General features: G+C 35.1%; 2 protein-coding genes across 2 annotated transcripts; both read left to right on the top strand.

Annotated features, from left to right (window-relative positions):
• The first annotated feature begins 521 nt into the window (after window positions 1-521).
• On the top strand, window positions 522-4797 carry LOC117929555 (formin-like protein 11). Its single transcript, XM_034849866.1, has 4 exons — window positions 522-2664; window positions 2747-2937; window positions 3017-3252; window positions 3845-4797. The coding sequence occupies exons 1-4, from the start codon at window positions 920-922 to the stop codon at window positions 4571-4573; spliced, it is 2901 nt and encodes a 966-aa protein (XP_034705757.1). The 5' UTR covers window positions 522-919; the 3' UTR covers window positions 4574-4797.
• A 1447-nt stretch (window positions 4798-6244) lies between these two features.
• LOC117929735 (heat shock 70 kDa protein BIP1-like) lies at window positions 6245-9875 on the top strand. The gene is made up of 7 exons (XM_034850129.1): window positions 6245-6312; window positions 7026-7293; window positions 7391-7605; window positions 8106-8825; window positions 8924-9078; window positions 9178-9260; window positions 9344-9875. Exons 1-7 carry the CDS (start codon window positions 6264-6266, stop codon window positions 9834-9836), a joined length of 1983 nt encoding a protein of 660 aa, XP_034706020.1. The 5' UTR covers window positions 6245-6263; the 3' UTR covers window positions 9837-9875.
• Window positions 9876-14656: the final 4781 nt, after the last annotated feature.

The raw sequence follows: 14656 nt of genomic DNA, 5'->3' as shown, positions 1-14656 counted from the left end.
CCAAGCCAATTGTCCACAATGATATGGAGATTATGGTGTTGGTGTGGATCCTTCTCCGTTAGGTGAGACACAAAACAAAGAAAATCAAACTTACAACCCCACCAAACCATGGATGGAATGTGAACCTAAAAGAAACCAAACAATAACCACTCGGAAAATGAAGCCACAAAGTGTGTGGAAAAGAGACAAAAACATGTAGCATGGTAGCCTCTAATTCAGCATCAAAAATCTTGTTTTTCTTTCTCAAATGTTGCTTTTGGTTTCTCGGTGGGAGATCACATGAGAAAGTGATGGCCACATTTTTAAGTGTTGGACCATGTCCATCTCTCTCTCATCCTTTAATAATGTGGGGGTTGGAGGAAACTTACACTATCACCCTCCTTAGAGGTAGGCAAAGTCCAACCAGAAGCTGTACCCCACATACAAACTTTTTCATTGTTTGTTGAGATTTTAGCTGCTAAAATCTGGATTCAACTGCAAATCCCATGGCCCTTAAGCTTGTCAAACTGGGGTTTTGGGGCTCTGGGATTGTAACTAAACAGAAGAAAATGATGAGGCGAAGGAAAAAATACAGTGGGGTTGGCTCTAAAACAGAAGGCAAGGTGTAAGTAAAAAGGCTTCAAAGGAAAAGACAGGTTCAGAGTGGATATTAACAGTGTCTGCAGGGAGAATTTATGGAGGGTGAGAAGAGATAAGAATGCTTCAGCGGAAGAAGTAAAGAAGGCCCAGTACAACCACAACTGCCATGTTCAGGGGTTCCTTGGAGTAGCATTAAAGGCTCTCTCTCCTCTCAGATCTTCTTCACTACACATCCTTCCCATTTCCAACCACACAAAAACTCATTATTTTCTATAGAAAATGAAGGAAAAGAAAAAAAGAGGAGCCAGATTTATAGGCCGAAATTTGGAATGATCTTTTGATGATTTGGCTGAACAGCATGGGTTCTGGGTTGAAGATTCTCCACATGATCTCCATCATCATATCCATTCTCATTTCATTCCAAAGTGCCCACATTTTGATTCCTGCTGTTTCTTCTGCTGCTGTATTGAATGCAGAAGAGAATTATTTCAATGCTGTTGATGACCTAAAAAGCCTGCATTTCATTGAGGACAACACCACAGATGGTAAAGAACAGATTGAAAAGGTCTCTGGTGAGGATGATAATGCAGAAAAGGAGCCTCTGATATTGGAAAAGTTCAGAGTTCTGCTTGGACTAAAGAGCTTCAAAGCCAGAAGAACCCGATATAATGGTGAACTTGAAAATTGTTCCCCATCCCCTTCTCCATCACCCTCCCTTGAAGATGAGGCTGAAGCACCGGCTCCGGTCCCTGCACCGCCTCTCCATGCACATTCCCATCCTCCCCATCACCCCAAACAGATCCCACCAGCCCACGGGGCTCACAGAGAGAGCAGAGGTAAAGGTAGAGTAAAAAAAATTATAGTAGCAGTTCTTGTATCTACTGGAGCCACATCTGTAATCTGTGTTCTGGGTTTCATCTGGTTCTGCCTAAAATTCAGAAAACCCAGGAAGAGATCTGCAAGAACTGTCACGATCCACGGCAAAGAGAAAGGAAGCAGAGGCAGATCAAATAATGGAACAGCAAGCAAGGTGAGCATCAATCCTGGCCTAGACCTCTTTTATCTTGACTCTATAGAATCAAGTTTAGAGCCACAAGGTACTTGCCTTAAACAAAGTTCCCAAACTCCAAACATATCAACAACAAATCAGAACTCAATTAGTCCTACATTGCTTGAGAGCGAAGGACTGGGCCACCGACAACTGAGAAAATCAGAATCTGGTCATGTTAGCTATGCGTCGGGTGAGGGAATTGTGTCGGTGCATGGGGATGCAGAGTCAGGGGATGATCATTCCAATGGGGGTGGCTCTTCTTGTAGGAAAAAATTTGTTTCAATTGAAGCTCATTTTTCAGATGATGATGATGATGAATCTTTTCACTCTTTCTGTGAGTCACATTCATCCAATGTGAGGCTTTCCAATGCTTCAGCTGGTAGTTTTAGGGATGCAGCTGAAGTTTTCTCCCCAAATGTGTATAAGATTCAGCCTTCTCTGCCATCTTCTTCTAACTTGCCTATTCCACCAGCAACCCCAGATCTCATTCCAGCCCCAGCTCCAAATATTGGGTCATTTCCTCCTCCCATTTCCACTAAAAACCCGAAACAGGAAGCTTCATGTTCTTCAAAATCATGTCAGAAAGATCTCCCACCACCACCTCCACCGCCACCGCCACCACCACGGCCTCCACAGTTTTCACCATCTCCTTCTTCTTTTAGCACAACCCAGCTTTCATCTAAAGCTTCGTGTTCTTATACATTGGCGAATTTTTCGTCTCCTAGGAACTCAGACTCTTCTTCAGGATCAAACCAAACCCCACAAAGGGACTTGCAGCCTCCATCTCATAAACCTCCCAATCCTCCACCACCTCCAGGAGGCATCCCTCCGCCGCCTTGCCCGCCTCCATTTCTGAGAGTAAATAGTAATTCCCTCAAAACCCCGCCGCCTCCTCCATCTCAACTCTCTCAATTTATCCCTCTGGGAAAAGATGGAGCTCCCCTGCCAAAGTTGAAGCCATTGCACTGGGACAAAGTCAGAGCTGCGCCAAACCGTTCCACAGTGTGGGACAAGCTGAGATCGAGTTCATTCGAGTAAGTTACACCCTCTTTTCTTGATCAAATCTTCCATTTCTGTCTGCTTGACCTTGAATGATGATATGAGGATGTGGAACAGACTGGATGAGAAAATGATCGAATCACTTTTCGGGTACAATCTGCAAACTACAATGAAGAATGATGAGGCAAAGAGCAAGAGCCCTTCTCCAAGCAAGCATGTTCTTGAGCCCAAGAGACTACAGAATATAACCATACTCTCAAAAGCCTTGAATGCCACTGCTGGACAAGTATGTGATGCATTACAACAAGGTAAAACGCCTCCAAACCTCTTTAGAATCAAGGCTTTTATTCATCTTAATTTGATTGTGGAAAATCTTCAAACAAGCAGGGGACGGTCTGTGCTTACAACAACTAGAGGCATTGGCCAAGATGGTGCCCACTGATGAAGAGGAGGCTAAGCTCTCAAGCTACAATGGAGACATCAATGAACTGGGCTCAGCAGAGAGGTTTGTTAAGGCAATGCTGGATATCCCATTTGCCTTTCTGAGGATTGAAGCCATGCTCTACAAAGAAACATTTGAAGATGAAGTGGTTCATCTCAGAAAGTCCTTCTCAATGTTAGAGGTAATCACCTACCCAACAATTTTACCTTATTAAGATATGGGTGGCGAAGTTTGATATCATTCATCAACACGGCTTAAACCAATTCATGTTCACTTACATAACCTGTAACAAATATATAATTTTTGAGTCAAACTTACATAACACGAATTGATATGGAGTCACCGTTTGATAATCCCGTTGCTTATATTTGTTTTTAAATAGATAGTTTAATTTAGTCATAAATATATTTAGTTAAGATATTAATAATATAGAACCCATTTGATAACGAGTCTAGAGAGCACTTATAATTTTTTGAACACTTGCAAATTTTTACCATTCAAGGGTTAAAAATGGTATAAACTTTTTCTAATATCAGTGTCAAACACCATCATAGTCTTATACAAGATTTAATCGTAATTATTAAATATAAGAGCTTAATTATTATCTGAATTAAATGTTAAAGGACATGTTACCGGTCTATTAATTAGGTAGTATTTGACTTTTATGTTTTTAACTCGATTATTATAACACGACTTGGACGCAAGACCTGCCACCCTGGTGTACACCATTTTTCTCTTTTCCCAGAAACAATCTCATTCTTCTGGTTGGTCAGGAGGCCTGCAAGGAGCTGAGGTCAAGCAGGCTCTTCCTGAAACTGCTTGAAGCTGTGCTGAAAACCGGGAACAGGATGAATGTAGGGACAATCAGAGGAGGGGCAAGAGCATTCAAGCTGGACGCCCTTCTTAAGCTTTCTGATGTGAAAGGAACAGATGGAAAAACCACCTTACTCCACTTTGTGGTCCAAGAAATGATCCGGACAGAAGGAATCAAAGCTTCAGAGAGCATCATAGGGAAGATCAATCTGAAAACAAAGAACAAGACTGTTGAAGAAAGAGAAGAAGGGTACAGAAGAATGGGCCTAGACCTTGTCTCAGGGCTCAGCACTGAGCTCTGCAATGTGAAGAAGACAGCCACAGTGGACATGGATGTTCTTGCAAGCTCAGTCTCAAACCTCTCGGATGGAAAGAGAAAGCTGCAGAGTCTGGTAAACAATGACTTGGGTAATGACCAGAGAAGCAGAAACTTTGTGGGTTCCATGAAATCATTTCTGGGTCATGCAGAAAAGAATCTGAAGGAGTTGCAGGAAGATGAAAATAGAGTCCTGTTACAAGTTAGAGAAATCACAGAGTATTTCCATGGAGATGTGAGCAAGGATGAAGCTAATCCACTTAGGATTTTTGTGATTGTCAGAGACTTTCTGGGTATGCTGGACCATATCTGTAAAGAGCTTAGAAGCGCCAAAATCCCAAGATCTCCAAATCCTCTGTCCCCATTCAGATAGATTTTTTTTTTTTTTTTAAATAATTTTAGATTTCTGGGCATGTTCATAAGAAACCATCAGAGATCTGTGTTTAACTTCTTCTTCTTCTTCTTTTTTTTTTTCTGATATTGTGTAGAATTTTTGGAATGTGTAGAGTGGATTTCTTCAATCAAGGATTTGTAATAACAATCAGGTGTAACATCTTTAATTGGCCTTTTTAATAATCCAAACTTTTCACTTGCTAAGTGCAGCAATATACAAATATGACTGTGATCAAAGATTTTGATATGACTCCAAAAATGCCAAAATTATTATTAATTTTCATGAATAGTATTTAGTTACAATTAATTGACTACAAAAAAATAATGATATTTTCCATGTGGGATTTTTTATTAATTTAACATTATTTTTATTTACTCTTTACAACTTAATCTTTTTTGTCAAATTGATAGGTCTTAGTAACTATTTTCGAAAATAATTTTTTATTATCCAAAACCAAAAACCAAGAAAACATATTTGACAATAAATAATTATTTTTTATTTTTATTCTTAAAAATAGAAATTTATGCACTTTTAAAAAACGTCTTATAGTTATTTTTTTATTGTTTTTACTTTGTGATAATTTTAAGAAATGATTTTACAAACATATTAAAAATAAAATATTAGATATAAAATTTATTTTAAAAATATTTAAAATAAATTAAAAACAATTTGGGTTTTAAAACATATATTTTTTTTTTACAAAATATCATAAAACAGTTTTTAAAAAATTATTTAATATTTGAATATAAATTAAAAATATGTTTTGATAATGTTTTTTAGTAATGTATTATATAATAAAAACGTAATTTTTAAGTTACATACAGGAATCACTTCAAAAGACTTTCTAAAATTTTTAAAATTTATCAAACGTCTCATTTTTGTAAGAAAGCATTTCCAAGTATTACAACTCAACGAATTCTTAGTATGTTTGAAAATTCAATTTCAAGTATATGTATAGGATTTTTAAAAAATAAGATAATTCAAAAAATATTTCCAAATAAACTAATTAAGAAAAAATCAATTGAAATTTGTTTTTATCTTTTAAAGAGACTATGCCAATTTAAATATTGAAATTACCTTTTTAAAATTCAAATAAAGTTATCTTTTCAAAAAAAAAAATTAATTGAGAATATTTTGATAAATATTAAAAAAAAAACCTTATTTTTTCCTAATTTTTAAGACATTTAAATTAAATGTTTATTATTGGGTATTTTTAATAGGTCGAAAATTTTAATATAAGTGTTATTTTAATTTTATAGGTAGAAAACATTTCTCTAATATCATAATACTAAATACGAATACGTACATAGTGGGTTCAACTGGAATCATTTATGGAAACGACGTCGTGTGAGTCCATGCATGTCATGCCACCAACAGCCACCCCTTCAGTTTTTCTCCAAATCCCTAAAATAACCTTTCGAAGACGAGTCAAGAACCTTCAGGAGATACCCAGTACAATCATTCTGCCACCGTGGCAAGTTCCCATTGGTTGCCTCACGTGGAGAGAACCTAGAGGCGCGAACAGCAGAGCAACCGCTATGACACGTGGCGAAATGTGATTGCTTGGAACACTCTAGTGTGTACTCACCCACAAACTATATAAATACACCTCTCAGCGGCGTGGTCGCTTGATAGAAAGACAGAGAAAAAGCTCTCAGACACAGGAACTATGGCGGTGAAGAACAGGGCGGTGATGATTTTGCAACTGTTTGTTTTGGGTAAGGAAAATTTTGAGCTCTTGTTAATGGGTGTGTTTGGTTGCTGAGAAAAATGGAATGTTTAAGAGTTTTCATTGTTTGGAGGTGAAGAAAAATGAACTTCTTTACTCTTACCTAATTTGAAATTTTCTTATATTTTTTGCTTACTTTTCATGGTGAAGAGATAGATGCATAGTTTAGGGATTTGATTTGTTGTTGCGTTTTATGAATCGGGTGTCTTTGTTTGTCCAGAACCTATCATTTTTTTTTCTTTCTAGTTTGTTTTGGTTTCTGTTGCTCCCTTCGATATCTGACAAAATCTGGGGAAAAGGAAGTTAAAATTCAAATGGGATCAGGAAGTTTTTGAATGGGTTTTTGTTTGGGATTCAAGAAAACGGAATATTCGCTGTGTTGAGCTTAACATACAAGCTGACCAGCTGACTTGAGCTCTCTCCTAGTATTTTTCCCTTGCTTTTCCTGGCTACCAAACAGAGATTTGTGAGCTTTTATTTTACTTCAAGAAAGAATACGGACGCTTCTCATTTAATTTGCTTTCATGTGCTCTATTTCCTCGCTAAGAAAATATTGGAAAACAAAGTACAAGAAGATTTTGAATAGCTTTCTCATTAGAGAAAATCTAATAGAGTTACTTTGCTTGATTGGGGTTTCAAATTTTGAGCTTTTGATTTGCAGATAATCCTTGAAACCTTGTCTAATAAATTTACATTCTGCAGAATTTCTTTTTGGAACAGCATTAGCTGCTGAAAATTCACAGAAGCTTGGGACAGTTATCGGTATCGATCTCGGAACTACTTATTCTTGCGTGGGTGTGTATCGGAACGGTCACGTAGAGATTATAGCGAACGATCAAGGCAACAGAATCACCCCATCATGGGTTTCATTCACTAACACCGAGCGTTTGATTGGAGAAGCCGCGAAAAATCAAGCGGCTCTCAATCCAGAACGCACCATCTTTGATGTTAAGCGGCTTATAGGAAGAAAGTAAGTGAATTTCAATTCATTTCCATTGAAATTAGTCGCGGGTTTGATGCTTTGGAGTGTGATTTGTAATGGGTTTTGCTTGGATTTTCCTGTAAAGGTTTGATGATCCGGAGGTTCAGAGAGATATAAAGTTCTTGCCTTATAAGGTAGTGAACAAAGAAGGGAAGCCATATATACAAGTGACGATCAGAGATGGTGAGATTAAAGTATTTAGCCCTGAGGAGATCAGTGCTATGATACTGGGGAAAATGAAGGAGACAGCAGAGGCATATCTGGGAAAGAAAATCAAAGATGCTGTCGTCACTGTTCCAGGTAGAATTTCTTTTACATTACAGTTCTTGTTTCTTAGGCAGAGAAAAAAGTTTCTTATCCCATGTATGTCTAGACTTTTCTGAATGATGTAGATATATTTTAAAGTCGTAAGAGTACATTAGACTCTGAACGGCACTAAATATGTATAAGATTCTATCAATCATGTAGACATGTTTTAAAGTTGTGAAAGCCCATTAGACTCGGACAATATCTACACAATTGGGAGCAGGTTGTTCTTATTTGTGGATGTGATATCCTAGATTAGATAGGAGTAAAAAGAAACTTTTTCCCATATATATGCATAAGCTCTTTTTAATTGTATGGGTTTTAAAGTTGTGAGCCTATTGGGCTTGGTATATAAGCTTTTTTGAACCATGTAGGTGTGTTTTACGATTGTGAGAACTCATTGGGCTTTGAGCAAGCAATATTTATATGATTGGGGAGCGGGTTGTTACAGTGTGAATCTTGGGTCTAATGGGTTTTCTTTTTGTTGCTTGAAGCTTATTTCAATGATGCACAGAGGCAGGCAACCAAGGATGCAGGCATCATCGCTGGGCTCAATGTGGCTCGGATAATAAATGAACCGACCGCTGCTGCTATTGCTTATGGGCTAGACAAGAAAGCAGAGAAGAATATTCTGGTCTATGATCTTGGTGGTGGTACGTTTGATGTTAGCATCTTGGCTATTGATAATGGTGTTTTCGAGGTTCTTGCTACCAGTGGGGACACCCACTTGGGAGGAGAAGACTTTGATCACAGAGTGATGGACTATTTCATTAAGCTGATTAAGAAGAAATACGACAAAGATATCAGCAAAGATAACAAGGCCCTTGGAAAGCTCCGTAGGGAATGTGAGAGGGCGAAGCGGGCACTGAGCAGCCAGCATCAAGTTCGGGTTGAGATTGAGTCCCTTTTTGATGGTATCGACTTCTCGGAGCCATTAACAAGGGCAAGGTTCGAAGAGCTGAATATGGACTTGTTTAAGAAGACAATGGGGCCGGTGAAGAAGGCTTTGGAGGATGCAGGCTTGAAAAAGACCGATATCAATGAAATTGTGCTTGTTGGAGGGAGTACTCGCATTCCCAAGATCCAACAGATGTTGAAGGAAATGTTTGATGGAAAAGAGCCATGTAAGGGAGTCAACCCAGATGAGGCTGTAGCCTATGGGGCTGCAGTCCAGGGAGGAATTCTGAGCGGTGAAGGAGGGGAAGAAACTGGAGGTATTGATTCAGTTCTCATTTCCACTACAATTGGGGTCATTTCTCATAGATTTGATCACTTACAGGAGAGTAATCTATCAATCAATCTGTTTTTGCAGGCATACTTCTGCTAGATGTTGCTCCCCTCAGTCTGGGAATCGAAACAGTTGGTGGGGTGATGACAAAACTGATTCCCAGGAACACCGTTATCCCCACCAAGAAATCTCAGATTTTCACTACCTACCAGGATCAGCAACCCACAGTATCAATCAAGGTACATACCATACATTAATTTATATAGATTTTTAGCTTTCCCTTCTTGTTGATCATACAGAAAACAACATTCCTTTCATATATTCCGGGTGATCTTCAGGTCTATGAAGGTGAAAGAAGCTTGACAAAAGACTGTCGTGAGCTGGGGAGGTTTGAGCTCTCTGGAATTCCACCTGCTCCAAGGTAAGATCGGGAGCCAGATCCTAGGTTATGTAGCTTTATCTCTTGGCATCAAGATCAGTTCCTCAGTGATTTTTTTTCTGCAGGGGAGTGCCCCAGATCGAGGTCACCTTCGAGGTGGACGCCAATGGCATACTACACGTCCGGGCGGAGGACAAGGCGGCCAAGAAGTCACAGTCCATTACCATCACCAACGACAAGGGGCGGCTTAGCCAGGAAGAGATTGACAGGATGGTAAAGGAGGCAGAGGAGTTTGCAGAAGAGGATAGGCAGGTGAAGGAGAGGATTGACGCCAGAAACAAACTGGAAACATACTTATACAGCATGAGGGCCACCATCAACGACAGAGACAAGCTTGCAGACAAGATTGATTCAGAGGACAAGGAGAAGATTGAGGCCGCATTGAAGGAGGCGCTGGACTGGCTGGACGATAACCAAAACGCAGACAAAGATGAATATAATGAGAAATTGAGAGAAGTTGAGGCAGTATGTAATCCAGTTATAAAGCAGGTTTATGAGAAGAGTGGTGGGGCTTCTTCCAGTTCTGATGGTGAAGAAGAACCCACTGATGAGTTGTAGACAATAGGGCAGTTTGATTTGTTCCCTTTTTTTTTTTTTAATCTTTTGAGGGCTCACTTTTTCATTTTTCATGTCAATAAATAGAAAATTTATCATCTTCTATGCATTTTCGTGCCGGCTTTAATACTTAAATATAAATAGAAATTAATTTAATAAATATTAAGCATATAACATTTAAAAATATAGCTATAAATTTTAACACTTGATTCAAACCTCATAGGTTTGATAATCGAATTGATATTTATTTATTGTAAACCTAACTCTAACCTTGATCGTAATCCCATTTAACGGTCAAAGTGTGTAACTCAAAACTTATTTTTTAAAACTTTAATTAAAATTAAGTTCGAATCATGTTGGTTAATGTTGAATTGTAGAGTTTGAATCAATTTTATTATGTTTTGCTCGAGATGTCAGTAGTCTAACTCCCTGTTGAGCTCGTAAGATCAAGCTATTTGATTAGCTCGGGGGTTGAAGGGAGCAACGCCTTCTAAAAATTATTTTTTTAATGTGATAAATGACGAGTTTGTTTCTATTATATATTTAACCCTTTATATTTTAAGTTTTGTTTTGAGAAGGTGTACACGTAATTAAGATGTATTTTTTCAAGAGCTTCATCATCATACTAATTCTTTCTTTGATTAGTAGATTGTTGAGTGGTGGTGTACTATGTGGACATAAAGATCACATTGATTAACGAATCACATTAAAATCCTACATTTTTTCTTAATTTTCTACTCGTGTGTGCATGGTTTTGGTTAATAATAAATATAATTTCACATTAATTGGATTGATTGAGTTAATGCCTTAAATATATATATATATATATATATATATATATATATATATATATATATAAAAGTTTATTTGATTTGTTATTAATAACTATATAAATATAAGTATATAAATATAAGTATTATTAATAACATTTATTTAACTAAATATTTAAAACATTTGTAAACCAATATCATAATAGGTAAGTTTTATAATATACATTTACTTAGTCAATAAAATGAATCAAAAATTCTAAAGCAAAATGAAAAACAAAGTAAAGTAAATGTTCCATATTGTTTTAAAATAAAAATATATTATATTCCAATATTTTCTATTAAAAAATAAGAAATTTTTGTCATGTTTAATATTTGTTTGAAAATTATTCTATAATTTATAAGCCATTAAATAATTTTTAATTCCTTTTTTAATAATAAATGTGGTTAAAATATTTAAAATTTATAAATGAAAATTTTATAACATGTTTTTAAATATATAAAAACATTTTATATATTTAATTATTATATTAAAGTATATATTAGCATTATTTTAAGTCATATTATACACATTTTTTTTATTATTTCTTTTTTTTTTAACTAAAATTTAGCTTTTTAATCAAATTTTGAAAAATGAGTAATTCATAAACAAAATTTAAAAAATATGAGATAAATAAATTTAAGATCTATGCTCTATGTTTGTTTCATATCTCGATTTATGATTATCATATCCGATGTTAATGGATATGTAAGAAAAAAAAAAACAAAAGATTGCATAAATTATCACACCGCTTATTTTGGGAGATGATCAGTGATATGATGATTTATTTGATCTGTTATCAACCAAATATAAATAAGATATATTATCTTTATTATTATTATTATAATGAAACACTAAGTACATATTCCAAACAAAAAATTTGAATTCATAATCAATAATTCAAACCACACATCATGATAAAAAAATGAAATGGACTTTTTCAATTGATAGCAAAAATAGTTTTAAAAAAACCATTTTTGAAAACACTAACATGATATTTCACATCGGATATAGAAATAAAATTTTAACACTATATATGTCGTGGAATCCTTTTAAACATGAAAATGTGCTTTAAAGCCATGAGTACTCATTGGGTTCAAAATGGATGATATCACCATAAGAGGTAGTAGATCAATACAAATGATATCTGATAAAACAAAGGCTATGAATTAATTAAGGAAAATACCCAAAAGGGGGGGTGAATTGGGTTTTTTAAAATCTTTTTCCACACAATAATATATGCACAAAACAAATAAAGGAAAGAGATAAGGTTAGAGAATTCAAACTCGGGTTTATAGTGGTTCGGCCCTTCCTTGCCTACGTCCACTCTCCTCAACCTCCTAACCGAGTGAGGGTTCCACTAACTTGATGCTTCAATCAAGCTTTCAATCGTCTTACACTTGGATTCCGGCTCCAATGGGTTCTTACACAATCACTTCAAGATTTGAACCACTTGAAGGCTTTCACACTTAGTTTACACAAGGATGAAACTCTCAACCTAGCTTAAGGATGGCTCAAGTTACAAGAGAAAGCTAGGATGAATTGCAAGAGTGCACTAAGAATATGCAATTGATGGTTTGATGCACTTAGAAAGAAATGGAGAGCTTTTTGATCAAGAACAGGTAGGTAGGCTTTGAATGCAATAGTTCTCTTAGTCATAAATGAAGAGGAGCTCTCAATTTATAGGTTTCTAAGCTCGGGAGACAAAAACAGCAGAAAAGTAGCCTCGATCGGACGAGCAAAGGGTCGACCGGATCACTAGCCGTTGGTGCAATTAATGCATGGCAGGTTACCGTTGCCTCGACTGGACCTTGACCGGACCTCGACCGGACAAGGGTGAGGCTCGACCGGGAAGAACAAGTTACTGGGAGAGAGAGAAAATTTTTCTGCTCCCTCGACCGGACCTCGACCGGACAAGGGTAACCGGTCGACCTGTTACCCAACCGGTTGAGCCGGTTGGCCATAGCCTCGACCGGTTGAGCCTTTTGGCCCCGAAAACCTATCCTTTTTTATTTCTTTCTTTTCCAATACTTAGGCAAGGTCTTTAGGGAGTTAATATGCCAATTTTGAATCAGTTTGCCTAAGGTATATTTGATAAAACTCGGGTTTTAAAGAAAATCAAGTTTTAGAGAATAAACCGAGTTTTCTAAGATGCATGAAAAGGTATGAACATCCTAAGTGCACTCATGCTATCATCTTACATTCATTTCCTATGATTACAAGTCTTCCAAATGATCTCGATCCCGTATTCGTTTGGTCCTTGATGAATTTTTGAGATTAAGTCTGAGATTCTTAATAGTTTAAAACAATTAGTCACTTAACCATGGTTTGTTATCATCAAAACCTGATTAGGAGAACCCTTGGGCTAACAATATCAAATACTCGACTCTTGACCCTAGGACGAGGATAACGTTATATTTGCATGAGGGATTTTGACATCCCACTACAAATGGAGGAAAAAATTTCAACACCATCCGCATTAGACATATAGACATGTAGAGCACATTAATTAAGAGGTAGTAGATCAATACAAATGATATCAAATCCTGAATTATGATGTAAGCCTTAGGTGGTGTTTGTTTTTTTTGCTTTTTGCTGAAAACCATTTAGTTTTAGAATTTATGTTGTTTGTTTTTTTACTTTTTCATCACTTATCATAAACTTTTTACTAAATAGAAAAAGCCAAAATATGTGGCTTTTTCTAAATAGAAAAAATAACACAATGGTTTTTTTTTTTTTTTACTTTTTAATACTTAATAGAAATAAAATACTACAAAAATAAACAACTTAATATTTAATACTATTAAGTATTAAGGTTCTATTTAGTATTTAGAATTAAGTAAAAAAACAAACACCACCTAAAGTCTTGCCACATAACGAAGATGATGATTTTGACATCCCAATACAAATAGAGAAACAATTTTCAACAATATCTTAGACATATAGACATGTAGAGCACAACAAAATCTACGTTAAAGAAAGCCAGTTATCTTTATGTTTATGTATAATTTTAAAGGTTTTAAAATATTTTTCATATTTCAATTTCCATTCAAAATAATCTAAAAAAAACTAAAAATATCTCAAATTAGTTCTAAAAAATAATCTATTTTCAAAATAAATTCTCACAACATTGTTTGTGTTGAAAAAAATCACGAAATGTGTTTTTTGAGTTAAAAAATTGTTTTATACTATAAAAAAATGAAACATATTTTCAAGAATAGTTTTTAAACAAATCATAAATTTTAAAAGAATTCATTCATCATCAACTCTATAAATTTTTTTCTTACATTATTTAAAATAATAAAAATGTCTTATTACAAATAAAAGGAATATTAACACTTTTTTTTTTTTTTTTTTTACCAAATATCAAGTTAGAGTTAGGTTTGGATTGTTGAAACCCTAATTTAAGTTCACTTTAAAGTGAGTGTTTGATAAACCAACTTAATAATTTAAAATAACCTAATATTTTAATTTAAGTCATTAAATAAATTAAGAATGTTTAGTAAAATAACTTAATGATACATTTAAAGTCAAAAAAAACTTTAAGTATTATTAAATTCACATTTTTATTTTACTTTTTTATTCTCATTTATTATAATTATCCCCACAATCTCCTTTTACCATCAAGCTACACTATTATTTGATTTCATTTGTCCTAACTATAATTTATAAGAATAAATATGTCAATTTGATAATTTAAAATAAGTTTTAAGTTAATTTTATAAAACAACTTTAATACTTAAAATAATAATTAAATAATGAGTTTTAAGTCAACAACCTAAATATAATTTAACTTAAAGTCAACTTAAATCATTAAATAATAAATATTAAGTTTTACCTAACAACCTTTAGAATTCCAATTTTACGATAATTTAAGTTTGACTTTTTTTTTTTTTGGTGGTGGAAGCACAATCCAATTTACAAATTAAGCTGATAAAAAGGTCGGGTTGGGTTATTACTAACTAATTTGCCTGCCTCGATGCAGCACAAGTATGCTTCATGGGTTTTTCCTATTA

The sequence above is a fragment of the Vitis riparia genome, chromosome 14 (genome assembly GCF_004353265.1).
Source record: "Vitis riparia cultivar Riparia Gloire de Montpellier isolate 1030 chromosome 14, EGFV_Vit.rip_1.0, whole genome shotgun sequence".
NCBI classification, from domain to species: domain Eukaryota; kingdom Viridiplantae; phylum Streptophyta; class Magnoliopsida; order Vitales; family Vitaceae; genus Vitis; species Vitis riparia.
Note: the sequence above shows the minus strand (reverse complement) of the source record. Positions and strands in the feature narration are given on the sequence as shown.